The 18,123-nt window shown below is 39.7% G+C and overlaps 2 protein-coding genes across 4 annotated transcripts; both read right to left on the bottom strand.

Annotated features, from left to right (window-relative positions):
* Positions 1-4,756: 4,756 nt before the first annotated feature.
* Positions 4,757-14,489, bottom strand: LOC147241587 (uncharacterized). Of its 3 annotated transcripts, XM_086191875.1 has the most exons (18): positions 13,932-14,489; positions 13,412-13,455; positions 12,762-12,826; positions 12,512-12,651; positions 12,259-12,319; positions 11,958-12,138; positions 11,763-11,849; positions 11,560-11,646; positions 11,194-11,322; positions 10,381-11,081; positions 9,681-10,211; positions 9,359-9,601; positions 9,046-9,193; positions 8,900-8,961; positions 7,527-7,670; positions 5,839-5,999; positions 5,639-5,729; positions 4,757-5,084 (listed from the first exon to the last, which is right to left on the bottom strand). In XM_086191875.1, the coding sequence occupies exons 1-18, from the start codon at positions 13,953-13,955 to the stop codon at positions 5,002-5,004; spliced, it is 2,982 nt and encodes a 993-aa protein (XP_086048001.1). In that variant the 5' UTR covers positions 13,956-14,489; the 3' UTR covers positions 4,757-5,001. The 3 variants fall into 3 exon arrangements, with proteins under 3 accessions (XP_086048001.1, XP_086048000.1, XP_086047999.1); XM_086191874.1 differs by having other exon boundaries at positions 9,046-9,601; positions 11,560-11,643; XM_086191873.1 differs by having other exon boundaries at positions 9,046-9,601; positions 13,932-14,488.
* Positions 14,490-15,321: 832 nt separating this feature from the next.
* LOC147241588 (uncharacterized) lies at positions 15,322-17,761 on the bottom strand. Its single transcript, XM_086191876.1, has 7 exons — positions 17,662-17,761; positions 17,035-17,179; positions 16,811-16,924; positions 16,588-16,732; positions 15,955-16,103; positions 15,740-15,879; positions 15,322-15,653 (listed from the first exon to the last, which is right to left on the bottom strand). The coding sequence occupies exons 1-7, from the start codon at positions 17,759-17,761 to the stop codon at positions 15,502-15,504; spliced, it is 945 nt and encodes a 314-aa protein (XP_086048002.1). The 3' UTR covers positions 15,322-15,501.
* Between the last annotated feature and the right edge of the window lie 362 nt (positions 17,762-18,123).

Below are 18,123 nucleotides of genomic sequence, written 5' to 3' on the forward strand. Positions count from 1 at the left end.
GACGAATCACTCGCAGGTCAGACTGAATGGAAAAAGAAACTGGTACAAAATTGTGAATGTCAGTTTAAAATATAAATAAAAATGAACTCATCCAAAACCTGTTATGTTCCATTTTCCAGTTCAAAGCACAATGCAAATAAAACTTGGAAATTAACAAGCGTGTTATGTACCGCAACATTCCGTGCCACAGAATTAAACATTACAGTATCTTCTCATGTCAGCTTTTCTTTTTTCCTGATATTTTAACAATAACCCCTTCAAAAAAAATTCCACATGCTTTTGGAAAAGCATTAAATTTCATTTAGCAGACGCTTTTGTCCAAAGCGACGTACAACACAAGCAAGAATTCAGACTTAATGTCTGTGTTGTGTCATAAATATTTGGAAGTAAAAAGAGCTGAATCCTGGTCTTGGGCATTGGAGAGTTTGGGGCGGTTCAAAGTTTGTCCTGTTACTTTAAGGGTCATGGATTCTGTTTACTCCAGAATCCCGGACCCACCATCACCGCTACCATCTGTATAATCTCAATCTGCACCCAACAAGCCGTCAGATTGAAACGACAGAATAAATCAGCGGCTTGTTCACTCCAGAACGACGCATTCAAGTACCAACTTTCCCAGAAGGACATTGTGTTCTCACAGATGCTGTAAATGTTTAGATTCCTGCTGCAGGATTGCAACACGTGAGTCATGTTTCAGACTATCATGTTGCATATCGTTAGCATCTCTGCCTGAGTCATAATTTGGCCAAATTGAGATATTTGCCTAACTCTTCTCTCCTAAGGCTGCTGAGTCACTGTGCCTTACTGGCTCAATTTAGCCAAAATATGACTTAGGCATTTCTGCTATGAAGCTAAGGATCTGGAATGTTTTCCGAGTCTGTTTCCTACAGCTTAGTGTGGATATTTAGCTCCGACAAGGAGGTGACGTTTTCAGTCCTGTTTTTCTGTTTAATAGGATTATGCAAAAACTTTTTGAAGAACTACTGGGGATTAGGTATCGTCTGAGTAAGGGGGGCAAATCAGTAAATTTGGATTCGATTAGTCATAGCGCCATCTTTTGTCTGACGGTTTTCCTTGGCAGACGAATGTACAGTAATTTGATAACTGTGAATAATGCAGTATTAGCAATATTCTGATTTAGCACTTTAGCATTTATCAGAAAAAAAGAGAAAAGCAAGTCTACGTGCTACAGTCATTAGCCTTATCTCTCAAACTATTAGGCTCAAGGTCGTATTAACTTTGTTTTCAAAAAAAAAAACTATCAGGTTGCATTTTCAAAGTCTTCCTTAGGTTGGAGATAAAAAAAAAAAACCGAAAAAAAAACCTAATTAATCTTTATCCATGCACTGAGTTTAATGGAAGCTTTTGCAAAAAAAAATCAAGGTGCCTGTATAACATACAGTTTACAGGACCACTTCAGTAATCTTGCAACTCAGAAAACATCTGATAACATCAGTTCGTTGGTGTGGATGTCAACGTAATCCAGCATCTTTACCGCAGGAGGAGGTTGGGGTGGCGGTGTCCTCTCTTCGGTATGCAGTTCTTTCTGCTTCTGTTTGTTTAATTCAATGTGAAATATTTTACTGTAAAAGTCGCAACTTTGTTTTCCCTCTTAAATCAGTTCTGAAAAGAATGTAAATGGGCAAAATGATTTCCTGTTATTTGGCTAAACCTAAAGGAATCCCTGGATTGTCATGACTGATTATGGAGCACCAGAACACACATTGTAAAGAGTTTATTATATTCTCTTTTGCCTGATTGCAGCACCATTGAAATAGTAAGAGCCAACGTCAACAAAGGAAGGAAGACATACTTGAGGTTTGTCCCAGGACTAATGACACAGAACTTCTATGGCCTTTGTGAGGACAAATGAATGCATGGCATGCAAAGCTCGCCGAGGGAAAATACAGCATAATTAAGGGATTTTCATCTTTGTCAGAGAGATTAATGCGTTTATGATCCGTGGAATTTGCAGGAATATCAAGTCATATCAGCTTTAGGCACTGAAGTGTTTAACTTGGAAATATACACGCCACCTAATTTCTTTCATCTGTAAATACCTAAGAATGCAAGAGAGAAGGAACCGGGGACTTAAATTAGTGAGTGCACTCAAAACCAGACTGTTTTGCTGGCGTTCAAGGTTCGAGACACTCAAACGCAACCCTTGAAAAATCACGGCTTAAAACTGCCGTGTGCTGATGTTACATAAAATATAAAAGACCCATAAGCACTTACATTATTTTTTGGAGTATCACAAAAGCTTTGCTTATTAGCTTATCTGTGCTAGCCTAAGTTGGCACTATCATCCAGATGACTGTCAATTAGCGTGTTAGCAAGCTAGCATTTTTAATAAGCATAAACGAGGTCATTGGGGTATCTTGAGTTTAGCAGGTAGTGTTAGATTCATTTGACATAACCTTTTTGGGAGAAAACGACACGATGATGGACATCGATTTTGCCTTTGCGCTCACAAAAAAAATATAAAATACAGGCACTGCAGTTCAGGGTTGACATTTCTTAAAAATGTTTAATTAATGCATCATTTATCCACTGCAGTTCTTTGTGTGTAGTGCTAATTAGAAACGCCAGCTTGCTAGCACACTAACAAGGTGAATCGCCCAACATTAATTAGCGCATGCTTATGCTAAGTATTTGGTTTGAGTGCTAATGTCTCACAAAAACATGGATTCTGAGGGTTACTAATGAGCATTTATTTCTGACCAAAATAAATCTATTTTGCAGCTCTGTTAGATTTGCGCATGTTGTCGGTTTTGTTATTTTATATCAGTATTTGGCAGTAAAAGATATTCCTCAAGGGAATTGCATTGGAGCTTTTAACCTGGTATGAACCCTGCAGATCTCTCAGGTTCGGCTTGTTGTAGAATTTTCTCTTAAAGAGTCCAGAGTGAAACATGGTAAAGCTGCTTTACTCTTCTCTGAGGCTCAAACGCAGCATAAACTTTTGTGTCGTTGGCTTTGATTTCCAAGCCAAAAATAGTCTTGCTTTCTTACTCATTAAACAAACAAAACAAAAAGGCTGGGAAAGAATAAAAGGCTGCGTCAACGCACAAAACTGATTCCAGGTCAATCAGTCATGAATGGTCTCATCTCCCACCATGTGCCATCTCTCTAATATCAGTAATAAACCACAGCAGATTTCTCGGTGATTAATACCTAATATAAAAATGGTCATTCTGAACACAAAGTGCAAAAATCCCTCGCCTTTTTTTGTTTAAAATCTTCCTTCACAGGAGCAGACAGTGTGTCCCAGTCGAACAGATGTCCTGTTCCATGCAGCATATTTGGTCATAAACACGATTAATGATTAAAAACCTGGGAGGCCATTCCTGAGTATTCTCAGGTGGCCCAAGCAGCATCTGCTCCTGCGGAGGGGATCCTACCCCGGGGCGACGCTGACACACCGCGCACACCTACAACTTGACATCAAAATCATCAGCGTTTCAAACAGTGCATGGAAACAAAATCATTCCCTCACAGGCTTCAACAGTGAGGGACAATTTACAGCCTGCAAGTTTTAACAAGGCAATTCGTAAGCACTATTTTGCTGTAGTGGCTGACGAGTGTCAAGGCTCACTCCGACATCGGAGCGCAATCCCAAGGTTATTGTTTAAGAAAACATGTCAGTATCAGTGTATCATGAACTATTCATTGGTGGGGGGGGGGGGGGGGTACAGATAACACATTCACGTGCAGAAGCCTAATTCAGGCCCTCATGAAGTAGGTCAGTAAAAGTTTCATGAAGGAACAGCGGTTATGACATCATGCCTGCTAGAGGACGTGTGTTGTCTGAGGAGGGTTGCCACCCTTTTGCGGTGTCTACACTTGGTTTGTCTGATGAGATTCACCATGGATCAGCGGCAGTGGCATAACTCACTTCCTTCCTCTCCAACAACACAGTGAATCACCCAAAGGTGTTTATTCTAACCGCAGGATTTTTTTTGGGGACAAAAAAATTAAATGAAATTAGAAGCAGTAATCGGTGACTTTAAAGTAATAGTATAAACATTTCCAAATGCGATACAATGAATCTGCATCTTTCTATCGCATTCGCAGGAAAATATCCATGTGTAGTTCAAAGAATAATTTTGTAAATTTGAGTATTTTCCTGTCAGAAAGCACACTTTTTCTTTCAGGCGCTCTCTTGAATGTACAATTCCTGGGGTTGTTTTTGATGCAGTAATGAGTCCTATAACCTGTCAATAACTGTTGAACATTCAGCTCCCTCGTGTCTGTAAATTGGATTTTTTTTTTTTTTTTTTTTTGCTATGACCTAAAAAAACATCAGTAAATATCACAGTTCTGTCTTAATGAGACCACAGAGGATATGGGGAACTTGAAACGCCATCACGCCAAAACCTGAGGAGGCCTGATATTCAGTTGTGGTGATGAAGTGTCATTGCTTTGGTTCGTCCTCAGCATAAACAGCTTTGCGCCTCAGGTGGTTCATCTTCAAAAATGCTTAATAGCTTTAAATTGTAAAGATTATCTAGTGAACATCAAACAAGCAAGTCTCATAAGTATTGGTTTGCCACAGTTGGATCATTTCTTGCAATTTTGCACAACCCAACGTAGAAAGCCCACCATTTTTTGCCGAGAGAATCTGAGGAGATGCTGACTTCCTGGTTAGCCTACAAAAATACATCATCCCTGCATCATCAGTCAAGGTGTACAGTGAGCCTGCTAAAAATACACAGACAGTCTTAGGGAAGAGCAAAGCATTTCATAAAAAGCACAAAACTTTATTACAAGTCACTTTCTGTTTTAGCAGAATTTTATCATTATGATGACAAGCTTACAAGCTCGGAACCTAAAAGTTTCCTTAAATTTACAGTCAAATCTATTTAATTTACATCTGTTTTCATACAGAAACCAAGTTCATATGATGTCATACAAATATCTACAATTGTGTTTGTTCACACCTGTAAGCATTTAGCGACGTATTCATGAGTGCTTGCCCAGCCACTTAATCGCCAGACAACTTCAGTCGGGACTTTCTGCTTGGACCCTGGTGAAGTACAGGACTGCAGGCTGGGCGGTCAGGTTCTGGATGCTGTAGGCGTGGCCTGTGTATGGAACAGAGACATTGGTAAGCATCAAAGGTCTACAAAGAAATGTGGTTACAGACGATTAAGTAGTGCAGTAAAGACCATCTGGCTGGAGAACGAGGATTAAATTTTCCTTGGGACAACAAATTATTATGAGAACAAAACAATATGCCGCATTTTTATCTTCAAGTCACAGTTTGAGCATCGTTCTGATGTGTGCTGACCTGTGATAACCAGACTAGTGCCTGTTTCATTCATGCTCCAAACATGTTTCTGCAATATGGAACTTGAATGGGCACAAAATTCCCACTAGCTTGTGGTGCTGCTTTCAAGTACAAGAGGCAAGCTCAGACTTCTCAAGAGACAAAATCATGATGGAGTCAACAAAAGAGATTATGGAGGAAGCTGGAAAGAGGAAAAGGAGAACCTTAACTACCAACTTCTAAGACAGTACATCAGTTATTTCTCTTTAAATCTGGTGAAATATCAAATTAACCACTTTGAACGCACCAGTATCCAACAATTTAACAGCAGAAGTTGCTGATACTCAAAATGATTTAATATCTCCTTACCACATGGCACCATGAAGGATTGTCCTGGGTAGAAATGGGATTCTGTGCAGTCGATGTTTGCACTCACAGAACTTGTTAACAGGTTAAATACCTTTAAAAAACACAGGAATTATAGAAATTAATAATGAAGGCCTTTTTTTTTTTTTAAGTTGACATCAGACAGGAATAAAATTCTAAGAACATAAATGACATTTTCTGACCGTTGTTGCGCTGTGATCCACCCACAGAGGCTTCTTCATGTAGGAGCCCAGCAGCATCTTCCCGTTACAGATGGATCCACAGTGCAGTTCCTCTGTGACACCCATCGCCCGGCCTTGGTGGGTGTACCAGTCAAACTGGTCTGGAGTGATCTCAGCTCCGCCTGCAAGGTTACCCAAGACTATAAATTAACTACGATTCAGACACACTTAAAAATCTTGAAACATACTCTATGAATACATGCATATTAGTTTTGTATTTTTTTTTCATGTTAGAAATTTGTCGACATTTCCTAGGTTTAATTATGTTTTTACAAATTAGCTCCGGGGATCGTAACTCATCAGACACAGAAAAGGTCGTTAGCTGCATTCAGAAAGAGGAGAAAATGGTAAAAACTCTGAACATACAACAGATGGTGCATTAAATATACAGTAGGCAGGTAGCAAACATTTGTGAAATAACATGTCAGCTCCCTAAAGCATAGTGATTGACACTGCAGAGCGAAAGAGTTATTTATTTTTCCAATTACTCCTGACCACTGAGAACCCTTGGTTCTGAGAGGATGGAGGCATTTATAAGGCGGTAGCACATCTGAAACGAAAGCACTGCTTTAAAACGTGGAACTCTCGTTACGTATGAAAACTATCGATATGAGAACCCCGTGAATGAACTTTCAAGGTGTTTTACTGTGTAAGCCTGGTCACTTATATCATAGGAAAGAGTGAAGCACTCTATTCTTGCAGCTCAAGTTCCTTTTGAGAACCTTCAAAGTGGGTGGACTTTCAAATTCAGGACCTGGCTTGTGACCCCTGTACTGTTTAGGTAGATGTTGCTTGGCGACGCAATTCCAACGTACAGGAAAACACATTTTGTCATTTTTATAACCAAAAAGCCAGTGTTTGAATGAAGGACCCATTTATAGGCCTGGACAATAAAACAATAGCGCGTATCAGCAATAGACACTTAATCAACAGCAATAAAGAAATCATTCAAACTGCTGTGAAAACACATCAATAAGTTGGGTTGCATAAACAAACTGAGTGTGCTCCTTCACCATCTCACAGCCTTGCTAATGAAGCGTGCAAACACTTCCCTGTATGAACTTCGGTTGAACGTGACAACAGCAGAAACGCAAATAAAGACTGTGGCAATGGTTTATTGTAGAAGACGACTCAGCCGGTAGCTTTTAGTTGGAGAAGGGGGGCATTATGGTTTCTGGTTATCTCAATATGTCTGGAACATCTTAATGGATTCCAGTTTGTTGCAAATGTCCACTGGGACTTCAGGATGAAGATGTTGGAGGTGAAAGGTCATTGTCATTCCTCCACATCGGGGTATTAGTATATCAGGTGTTCATAGATCATTTTAATGATATTTTAAACATAATTGTTGTTATTTGGCCATATTTTAAACAACTGTTGGCATGTGGCCATGATACCCAGGGGTGTACTTGATTCTCACGTTGGTTCCTCGCAATCCTGGAGCCAACAATTTATTAAACATCATCACTTAAAAAACAATTCTGTGGTTTCCAGAGGACAAGAGTCTCCCTTTCACATAACCTGACCATGTTCTTACCAGGTTACTATAGATGTACTGTCTCCATGATTTATATGAACTCATCAGAGCAGATGCTATACACAGTGTGCTATTTACTTCATGTGGCGTCTTAGACATTAGAGCTTCTTACTGTTCACAGGGGAGGGCCAGAGACTCCTCAGCCACTCTGTCAGGTTGTCCTTGTCCTTTTCCTGAAGGATCAGAGGTTTGAGAGGGGGAGCGCACAGATCTAACATGGAGAGGCTGGCGTGAGCCACTCTGGATGATGGGAGACCTGGAACAACAAAAAACAATTCACCCATTATTGTGTGTGCACAATCATGATCTGATATCCTGCTGATGGGAAATGTATCAGAGAATCGATAACAATTTCCAGTCACCACAAACGGTTGAAAAACAGTGTAAATATTGCGATGTGGCTGCCCACATTTTGGGCTTAAGTGGCATTTTCGTCTTAGTTTTCTTTGTGCATTTTATTTTTACAAAATTCATTCCTTGTCTCACATTCCACTTTACCTCGTTAGAAAAATAGTGGTAGTAGTTCAGAGTTGTAGCTGCATTATCAAATGTTGCAAAGTGTTTAAAGCAACAGTAACTGATCATTTCAGCTGTTGTGTCATGCAACAAGGGGGAAATGTCGCTCTTGACTATTAGTTGAGATTTCCTGTGTGTTTAACAGCCAAATAAAATCAAGACAGCTCAACGGGGCCGTCACAGTTTCGGTCTAAAGCCTGGACCTGGACTGCTACAAGCATGTTTTCTGTAGCAGAATATAGAAATTACTGTACAGTAATGCTTGATGAATGATTCTGAATCTGCACCGTAGCTTCCAGCACAGGAACACATAGCTGCGTAGTCTATGCCACAACCAGACATCCATCTCCCAGGAAATGTTCCTACAAATAACAGCACACAGACTGCAACAGCTGTTCTGTTTCATAACATCACCTTTCCTCTTCTTTTTACTTTTCAGTGTTGCTGCAGTGCTTAGACCAGTGTCTCTCAACCTTTCTGACCCCCCAGAATAACAACAGAAGTTAGAATTCAGGACAAACATACAAGCCCCTGTACTTTTTTATAATGAAACACTGTCAGCGTCAAAAGAAGAAGAGTAAAGCCTTGGATTAGTTCAGTAACTGTTTTCATAGTTATTATGGTTTATAGCATAGCAAGTTTGGTAGTTTGTCATAGGTTTGAAGAGAAGGCACACCATTACTGTGAAATATTTGAAAGGTCTGGATTCCCGGGTGAGAGCTTCTGGCTGCTGCGACTGGCTAGAGTTAGTGGAGAGTAGTAAAGTATGAATTTAAGCTTTAAGTAGTAAACTGTTTAGGTTGTTTAATGATTCATTTGTGGGCAGCAAAATTTTATAAAAAATGTACACAAAAGAAAATGTGTGGAAAATCATGACTGAATGAAAAAGGGACCAGATAGATTAAAAATAAATAAATAAACGATCAAATCTAAAAAGCCTGTCAGACATATAAAGCTTTTAAAACTCACATGGGTCCTCGTGGTCCTCCAGATCGATCATGGATGACGGCCCACTCTGGAGGACAGTTAACCTGCCAAAACAGATACATAACACAACATAAACGACCACAGTGAAAGGAGGAGGAGTGAAAACTTTTAGGCTTTAGGTTCCTCACGAGTTCTGTAACGGACACTTGTTGTCTTGTCGGCTCTCGCTGACCAAATCTTTGCTGGTCTGCCTGGGTGTTCGATGGGCCACCTCAGCGGGACACACGGAGGCATTGATCCGATCTGCTTCTTGGCTGATGATTACAGTGGGACTTGCTGCGTTTGAGGTAAAAATATCCTTAAAAGTGGAAATACAGGATTTGACAGACTTTGGAACTTCTATTGGTCTCCGAGTCAGAGGAGAGACAACAGCTCCCCCTACTGGTGTTGACAAGACTTCAGTGCTGCCACTTGTTCGAGTCCAGTTTTGGGTTGGTCTACCTGTTGACCTCTTTTTTCTGTCCTTCAGAGGTTTGGTCCTGTGAAGTTTTCGAGGCGGGTAGGAGTTGAGGTCCGGCGCCTCTGACATGTTATCGACTTTCCACCAGCTGCCAGGAGGTCTCCTCCTCCGCTTCTCTCCTTCCTGCGGTGTCTTGAGCTGGTCTGGGTCTCCTCTAGCAGAGACCAGCTTCCTGGACATTTTTTTACTACTGTGACTGTAGACTTTTTGAAATATTTTTTCCTCTGTAAAAGATTACAAATCACCATCATTAGCATCAGTTAAAAACATATGAGATTATTTATCCTGCTTCCAAGACCTTACCTGAGACGAGGCTGTGGTCTCTGAGGGAAAATTCAAAAGGTCCAGACAGCTCAGGATCTGGAACCTTATCCAGGAGCTCCAGCTGCTGCTCCTGACCCTGAATCTCTTCTGCTACAACAGTGTTAACTTCTTTGGCTGTTGTTTTTATCTCATCTGGAACGTTACCGCTTGCAGCTTTCTCTTTATTTAGTTTGCTTTTCTTTTTCTTGGTCTTCTGGCTGCTTGTCAGCTTTGTTCTTTTTAAAATGTTCGTAGGCTTTACAGGTGAAGAAGACACTGCTGTGCTGCTGCTGAGCTCTTTCTGCACCTGTTTTGATTTCTTCATTACACATTGATCATCTGCCACCACTTTTTCCTCTGCGCTCTGAGGACAGCTCAACCACCACTCCCCAGGTGGATTTCTTTTCCTCTTCCCCAGCGCCTGACCATCTTCAGACAAACTCCCCTCCAAACTGGCTGAAAGTTTGTTCTGTTTCGTCTGTCTCTTTGCTAAAGACTTGGTCAGCTGTACTTCTGATTTTTGGCGTGCACCTGTGAGGAAACAAAAAAATTTCAATGACATAAATGTCCCTGTTATCTACACTGACAATCTCTGTCACTTCTTTAACAATTATTTCAGTACACAGATGTCATTCAGTAGAGCTTGTATATTATTTATAACTAAATTGACCAGAAAAAAGGATATATCATATCGGTTTACCTGGAAGAGAATCTGGTTCTTCAACATCTTTTAGCTCCTCACTGCTGGGCTCTTGACTTTGCGTCTTCACATCCTCAACAGCCGCCGTGTCTTTTACTCCATCAGATCCCTGCTTCTCTTTTCTGGATGACTTTAATGACTTCGCTCTGCTATTCTTGGCACTTCCTTTCCCACGTTTTGAAGGAACTGATCTCCTCACCTCCTCCTCAGACGACCACTCAGGTTTTTGTGATTTGTCATTGCTGGCTGTTTCTTTAATTTCATACTTGGTGGTGTTGCTCTCTTTAGTATTTTTCTTGAGGCGTTTCTTTCTGTTTGGTTTATCAGATTCCATCAAGCTAAAAGTGGGAGGGTCTTCTGGAGGGAGCAACACCTGTTCATCCTCAACGTTTCCAGTCAGTTGATTCTCTTCAATCACTTTCTGATGCTTCTTCCTCTGATCAACAGTCTGAGTTCTGTGTTTGTCACTTGCCTGATGTGCTTCCGGTTGTTTCTCTGCCGTCTCTGGAGAGCTATCCTTCATCTCCCTGTCTGTTGAGCTGTCTTTGTCGGAGCTGGAAGTTTTGCTCTTCTTTTGTCTTGTTGTTGTTTTACTGGGGATGGAAAACCAAAGAGGCGAATTGTCCTCCAGAATCAGAAAATCATCCTCTGGCTCAGCTGGAAGCGGGGAAACTTTTACTGGTGACACCAACTTCCTAGAACTTAAAAAAAAACCAAACAACAAAATAAAAAACAAAAGAAATTTATTTAAAGTACAGCAAGGACACCTTAACTAAGTGTAAGGTATTAAGCTGTTGTTTTGTTTCAACTTACACTGTTGGTTTAGGCTGCACATCATCTCTAAGCTTCTGTAGAAAAGTTGTCAAGTCTTTTCCCACGTGAGTGGACGTCTCAAAACCAACGTTTTCTGCATTTTTCTCAGGTGCTGGATGACAATCTGAACTGAAAATACCAAAAAAAGAAAGAAATATAGTTTACCGAATGTATTTCGTCATCAGTTTTAAGGCGACTCTCGATGCATCCCAGTGTAATCCCCAGCTCTCCTATTCATACATGTACAGCAATGCCCTCCAATTACCCCTTTTCATAGTGAACACAGATTGGTCAATATCTGTATAAGTGTTTAGATAGTTAGCACACTATATCAAAAGCAGAAAATAAATATAAAACACTCCTTACCTTAGAGTTTTATTTGGTCCTTCAGAAGCAGCAGTAACAGGATTCTGGGTTTCTTTTTCACTGACTGGGGGACTGGACTCTTTACTGCTGGAAAGTAAATGGAGGACAATAAACCAATAAATCACATGTAAACCAATTCAGAATGACACACTGATGAGAGCGCTTGGAGCATGTGCTGCATTGAAAGTTAATAATCCTCTTACTCTGTCCCGTCCTCGTTGCTCCTGTGACTGGACTTGGGTTTGTTGAGAATGACCTTGCTTGGAGGAGACTCTAACTCGCAGTCATCACTTCAAAAGGAAATGGTAATTATTGGAAAAAAATAAAAGATTTTTTAAACTACTTTATTGGAAATTGGTAGAGAATTCTAACATCTCTCACATAAATAATGTTCGTACTTCTCTGTGACGTGTCCATTATATTGGGGTTCCTTGATGGGTTCAGGCTCCGTCGTTGCCACTTCTTCACACACAAGGAGGATTGGGGACAGTTCCTGGCCTTTTCCTTCGTCCTCTCCCTGGGGAACTTCTACACTCATGTTCTCATCAATAGGGCTTGATGTCTTTACTGGCATGTGTCCTTTAAATTGAATTTCCAAATGTGAGACAGGAAAAACAACCAACTTTATCATAGCTCTACACACAAAAAAGGATGAAAAGCTTAGAAAAACTAAGCATACTTGAGGTGTAGGTCTCTTACCAATGACTAATTCAGGACTGGGAGACCTTGGAACAGGATGCAGAGCAATCTCTTCAAGAGCCTGAAGAAAAAGGAGAAAATTAGTACTTTTATTCAGGAAAGCCACATAAATCTCACAAAGAGATATGAAGGTGCTGCTGGGAGCATAAACAAGCACAGGGATGTAGAAATATGAATCTATTCTTTAAACTGCCTGGTTTTGTAGGTGTTATGGCAGCAACCTTATTAGTCATATAAGCTTAAATCATTGTACCACATGGCATATTGGACTGGTTTCAATTAGATGTCCAACTTGTCGGACTGGTGACCCCTTTGTGTCTCCCAGTTTCTTGTCAGCATCCGAATCCTCAAGAAGTATAGACAGCGGGAGGACATCAACATGTGAGACTGAATCTGAGAGGTAGAGGAGATATAAATGAACCAAATGCAATCATAAAAGCAAACACAACTAAGTGCCAGGGAAAAAAAAACAACAGATAAAATAATCAAAAAGACACTCTCACCCAAGTCATCAAACATCCGATCCACCTCTCCCATTGACAGCCTCCCTGTGCATTGTTTAGATGCACTGGAAACACAGAGGTCAAGTAAACATGTTTTATGCCACTGTAGCACATATCACATCTACCAATTTAAATCTCCTTAAAAGTAAAAATGAGAGCAACATTACACCCTTGTGGAAGATTAGTGGAATTAAACAAGAATAGATTGACTAAGTGTAAGAATATCTTTTATAACAACATACAGCATTAACAAACATTTCAAATCATGATTGTTAAAATGTGTTGTGTTAAAATCATGTCAAAACATGACTGAATGATTGAATTGAAGGCCGCACAATTATTATGTTATTATTGAAAATCATATTACGACCTACTGCTCTTTAGAAATATCAGGAAGGCAGAGTGTTTCAAATTTGGTGTCAAAATGATATTTTCAATGAAATACTGTGGTGTTGCAGTGATGTCCTGCCTACACATCGTATTCTACTGACTCAAGAAAACGTCTGTTTCAAACAAAAAAAGACACAAAACAAAATAAAAAAATAAAAAACAAACAAAAAGAATTAAAAATTTACATTGATGTTGCTGGTCATGTCACAATCAGGAAAATAACAGGATTTCTTTTTTAATATTAAGATTTTCAAACTTACTTCTCCTTGTTTGTGAGGTAGCAGAGCTTCCTCTTTGGTCTCCTCTGTGAACAGGCAATGAGTAGAAAAAGATCAAGATGTTTAACTGCACCTCTTCATATTCTTATCGTCCTTTTAAAATGCTTACAGATGAAAATATACATCAACAGCATACTGCATGTATTCAGTAAATAAGGAACCACAGTTGGGGTAAAGCAGTCTTCATGACGTTATTTGCAAAGGTTGGTGAAAATATTGGTAGCACTCCGCACCAGCGCGCAATACATTTAAACATCATTTACATATTAAGATATGATGTGAGTTACAAAATGAAATATTAATTAACTACAGTTTCATGAAACAATAGCTATCTTACACAGCGTATTTATCATGGTACTGGTACCCAGGGTTCCCGACAGCAGAGCAAATGTTGTGAGTAGTAGATGAATGGCCTTCTTAAGCTAACTATTAGCTATACGTGTTCATCCCTCCCTCAAACAGCAAAAATATGTGGATACAGAAAGAGAAGACATCAGCTTACCAAGGTGGGATAATTCCCCTCCATTTATGCTGGTAGGCGTATATCTTCTTTCTTTCAAGAACCGTCTGTTTTCAGTCGGAGTCTCAACGTTCGCTGCGAGCCAGCTGGCGGTTTTTTAGCTAGCAAACGTAGACTGCTAGGTACAGTTTCGTCCTAATACTCGGCTATCCTGACATTACATTTCTTTTCATAGGTTCTATAAGATGTCAAGAGAAACATGAAGTTTAATAGTCAGGTGAAAGCGGGACGATTAGCTATGTAGCTCATTGATAACTTCTGTTAGCATAACAGTGTCAAATCGTAAATAACCCGCGAACAAAGCGCAGTGCAGTGACAGCCCTGAGTTATGTTGTTCAGGCAGCACTGTTGCAGGATACCAGCCAAAGGTGTATCTGCGTTGAAGCAATACTACAGTCTTTTCTAAGTACACAGAATTATGTATCACAAGTATAGTCCAATGGCGTAAATATGAAGCCGATACACCTAATTTTTTGCAGCCCAAGTTCTGGGTAACTGTGGGTTCGCTACCTGAAAGACATGAGTTGGGGGCAAAACGGTCAAAAGACCTTGGCAAGAGGTTCTTCTTCTGGCTCGTATTTCCCCGTAGATTACGTTTATGTGTGGTACGACCGATAACGCCCCCTGCAGGTTATTTATGGTAAAGACAAACAAGAAAAAACTTTAAAGCAGAGGCTTTGGCCTGAAATAGTGATACAATGTATGTAAGTCACATAAATAAAGGCTCTTTAGAGATCAAAACCATTATGAATGTGTATAGAAATGCCTTTAAATGCTATTTATTTCATAATAGTGACTTGATATCAATACTGATAACAACATGTATCCTTTAAGTAGGCGTGGCAGCTTTATTCACAGTGGGAAGTTGCAGTTTATGTTCTGGTACATTTATGTGGTCAAGTCTATAAAAAGAAAAAAAACCTAATATTTAAAACAATGTTTTCTAATAATTTGAAAATGAATCTTGCAGTAAGAAAAAGATAATAATATAAGTTAATTTTAGATTACAGGATATATTGCTTTTAATATCCTCAGGTGATAAAGGTATGAAAACACAGTTTAAAGGTAACAAGTTATTTTAATGATTCAAATTTAGTAAACCTCTTGCCTTCACGGACATACAAATGTAGTATAGTTCTGGTAATAAGTGTAAACAATGTTTCATGAAAAGACTTTTTCACGAGCAATATATCTTTTTCATTCTGAAGTTATAATGTGTCCTCAGTTTTGAAAATGAACATGCAGAGATGACAGTATCAGTATTTCAATACAATTATATTTTGTACAATTATGTACAAAACAAGCACAAACATGAAAATGTTGTGTCTGACGATGCTTGAAAGAGTGCTTATCAGATCAGTTTCTGCTTAGAAAAGCACCATAAAAAGTCCAGAGATCAGTCAGTCAAAGTTGAAAATAATACTAGAAGTTGATGGCGCAGAGGACCAGGAGTTGGACCACATGTGAGTAGGGTTGGATTCAAAATATAAACATTTTGTTCTTTTGAGAATCAGTTGTCAAAAAATGAAAATTAAAAAAAAAAAAAAAAAGGTCAGCGAAACATCTTTTTCTGCTTCTCAGCAATCTCCATGGGCTCCATGGCCTCGGGGTTGACGTCTGCGTAGAGCGGCTGTTTGATGTGTCTCCAAACCACCAGAACAATCCGGATGACGAACAATGCTGAGACCACAGCCAACAACACCGCTAGGAGAAGAACAACGTTAACAAGCATATTTATCATGGTAAATTATGAGCTGGTGGTAAAGATCATTGTTAATCGTCTTAGTTACCGATGAAGATGCCATTGCGGTTTGGTGATCCAGCATCATAGTTCTTGTCCAGGTTCCCAGTCAAAGCCCAGATCACAACAGGGTAGATGATGAGGATGTACCGCACATGTTTGTCCAGCACAAAGTTTTCTAGCACAAACCTGAGAAAATTTCACTTTCATTCCTTCTGAAATCTCATGAAGGCATCTTTAGTTTTGGTGCAGAACTGAACTAACCACACGACCAGCGCGACCGTCAACACAGAGTACGAGATGGTGGAGGCGTCTGTTGGTGACATCTTGGCTTCATACGTCAGCACAATCGCTAGGTTGATTAGAGTGGCGATGGTTGTCCATGTTGTGTAAACCATCACACCATTCTGCACCTGCAAATATAGTGTTGTACTCATGAAATGTTTTTGGTGGAACATATTCACATTATTATAGAGGAAGTGTTTCCATATTTTTTTGGCTTCTCATGACCTTGGAAATTCAAAAATATTTTGGATACGAGATTAATCAGAATCATAAAATTAGTTTAGATGCATTTAGGTAACACTGCGTGTGAAACTGCCAAATCTGTTAAATTCAAATTCATGGCAATCAGCAATGGTGCAAATTTTTTATCTTTTTTGTTTTGTTTTTTGAAGAAAATAACTCATAACAAGAAGTCATACATAAAAAATAGCTCAAATTTAGTAAATTAACACACTATTTTACTCAAACACCTCACCCCAATCCCCATATCTCTCTCTCTCTCTCTCTCGCTCATTTTTCAATTGCAATAAAAAAAGATATCCTGCTTTTGTGAAACACTGAATAGCCTAACCTTCAAAATTAAAGTATACTTATTAGTAGAATAGTACGAACCAAAATACGGAGGAGCCAAAGGTCTGCTTTGTGGTATTTACTGAGCCAGGCTCCATAAATATGGAGTCCATGACAGGTGAAGATTATGATGGAGTAGTTTGTGATGATGACCAGGAGGAGGAAAACCAGCGCAGCGATCATCACCCTTTACATTGAGAAACATTTCATTATAAATTGTATATAGTCTCTGGTCATGGCTGCTGTTAAAGACTGAGACATTTACCCTCGGTCCCAAACTATCAGCCAGACAACATTGAAGCAAATATTGAGACACCAGCTGATAAAGAATCCATATGGCAACACTGCAGGGCTGCAGTAAACATAGCCGTAGCCATTCCTGAAAAAAAGGGAAAAAAACCCACAAATGATCATTCACCTATGATCGTGAGCAAAAGATCTGGCAATTGGAAAATGGTTTTCGGCGAGACAGTATAAAAAGGTGACAACTTTCTGCAAAGACTGGCGAGGATGTAGATGACCATGCTTGTCAGCCAGACGTAGATGACGCTCCAGATGTTAAAGGTCCATCCTGAAGGTGTGATCTGGGTGTCAAACATCGCGGACACGTTGGATGTGCTGGTGCTGTATGGAGCTATAGGGGGATTAAAGACAGAACAACCTGAGGAATGCAAATATTTGTGATGTTGCAATCACTCGACAACAGCTATTATACTTCCTCTGCAGTTTAGACAAAACAATCTCAAGACACAAATGCAAGGACATGACCGGGGTGTAGATGGGGAGGGATGGTAGAAACTGCATTTCCCACAAATCTTTTTATATAAAGGAGAGAAAAGGATTACATTCGCCATTTGAATTACATTTAGATGTGTGTGTGTGCGTGTGTGTGTGTTTTTAAACAGACTAGGGGAAATAAATTAAAAACAAATCTTTTTACGTTGCATTATGTATACATTATGAATATGCTTTTATTCAGTTTTGACGTTTTTCTATCTTTCTTTTAACTTTAGATTTACTTCACTCAAAAAGACCAAAGGAAAAAAACATAAAGAAAATACACTTGGACGCGTGAACGTGTGGTAGAAACTTGCAGGGAATAAAAGCCCTACTTACCGACTCCAACCACAGCCAGTGCGTTGAAAACCAAGCTGACTGCATAAGCAACGACAGACACCACGATAGCAGCCAAACGTCCGGGATCGTGCTTTCCCATAGCTAAACAAACTGGTGTGTTAAAACAAAACCAGTTTACTTAAAACATACAAAAAGAAGATGAAGCCTTTTACATTGGCACATTGTAAACTACTGTCGCTTTAAAGCTTCTGTCCTGTATTTGAACCTGACCGCTCTGAGGACCAGTTCTAACCACAGCAAATAAAATCATTGTCATAAATCATCAAGTTACCGAAGTGTGTCGCTACCTCATCGTGAGGTTCTACCAGGATTATAAAATACTGGCAGCATCAGCGAGACGTACCTGTCTCTGCCCCTCCCTGTGTGAGTTGGATCAGCCGGGTGAAGAACAGTTGACGTTGGGACAACCATTTTATATAGAGGTCTGGTTAAGGAAGGATT

The sequence above is a fragment of the Aulostomus chinensis genome, chromosome 21 (genome assembly GCF_037954235.1).
Source record: "Aulostomus chinensis isolate RoL2024-O1b breed Wild chromosome 21, RoL_Achi_v1.0, whole genome shotgun sequence".
NCBI classification, from domain to species: domain Eukaryota; kingdom Metazoa; phylum Chordata; class Actinopteri; order Syngnathiformes; family Aulostomidae; genus Aulostomus; species Aulostomus chinensis.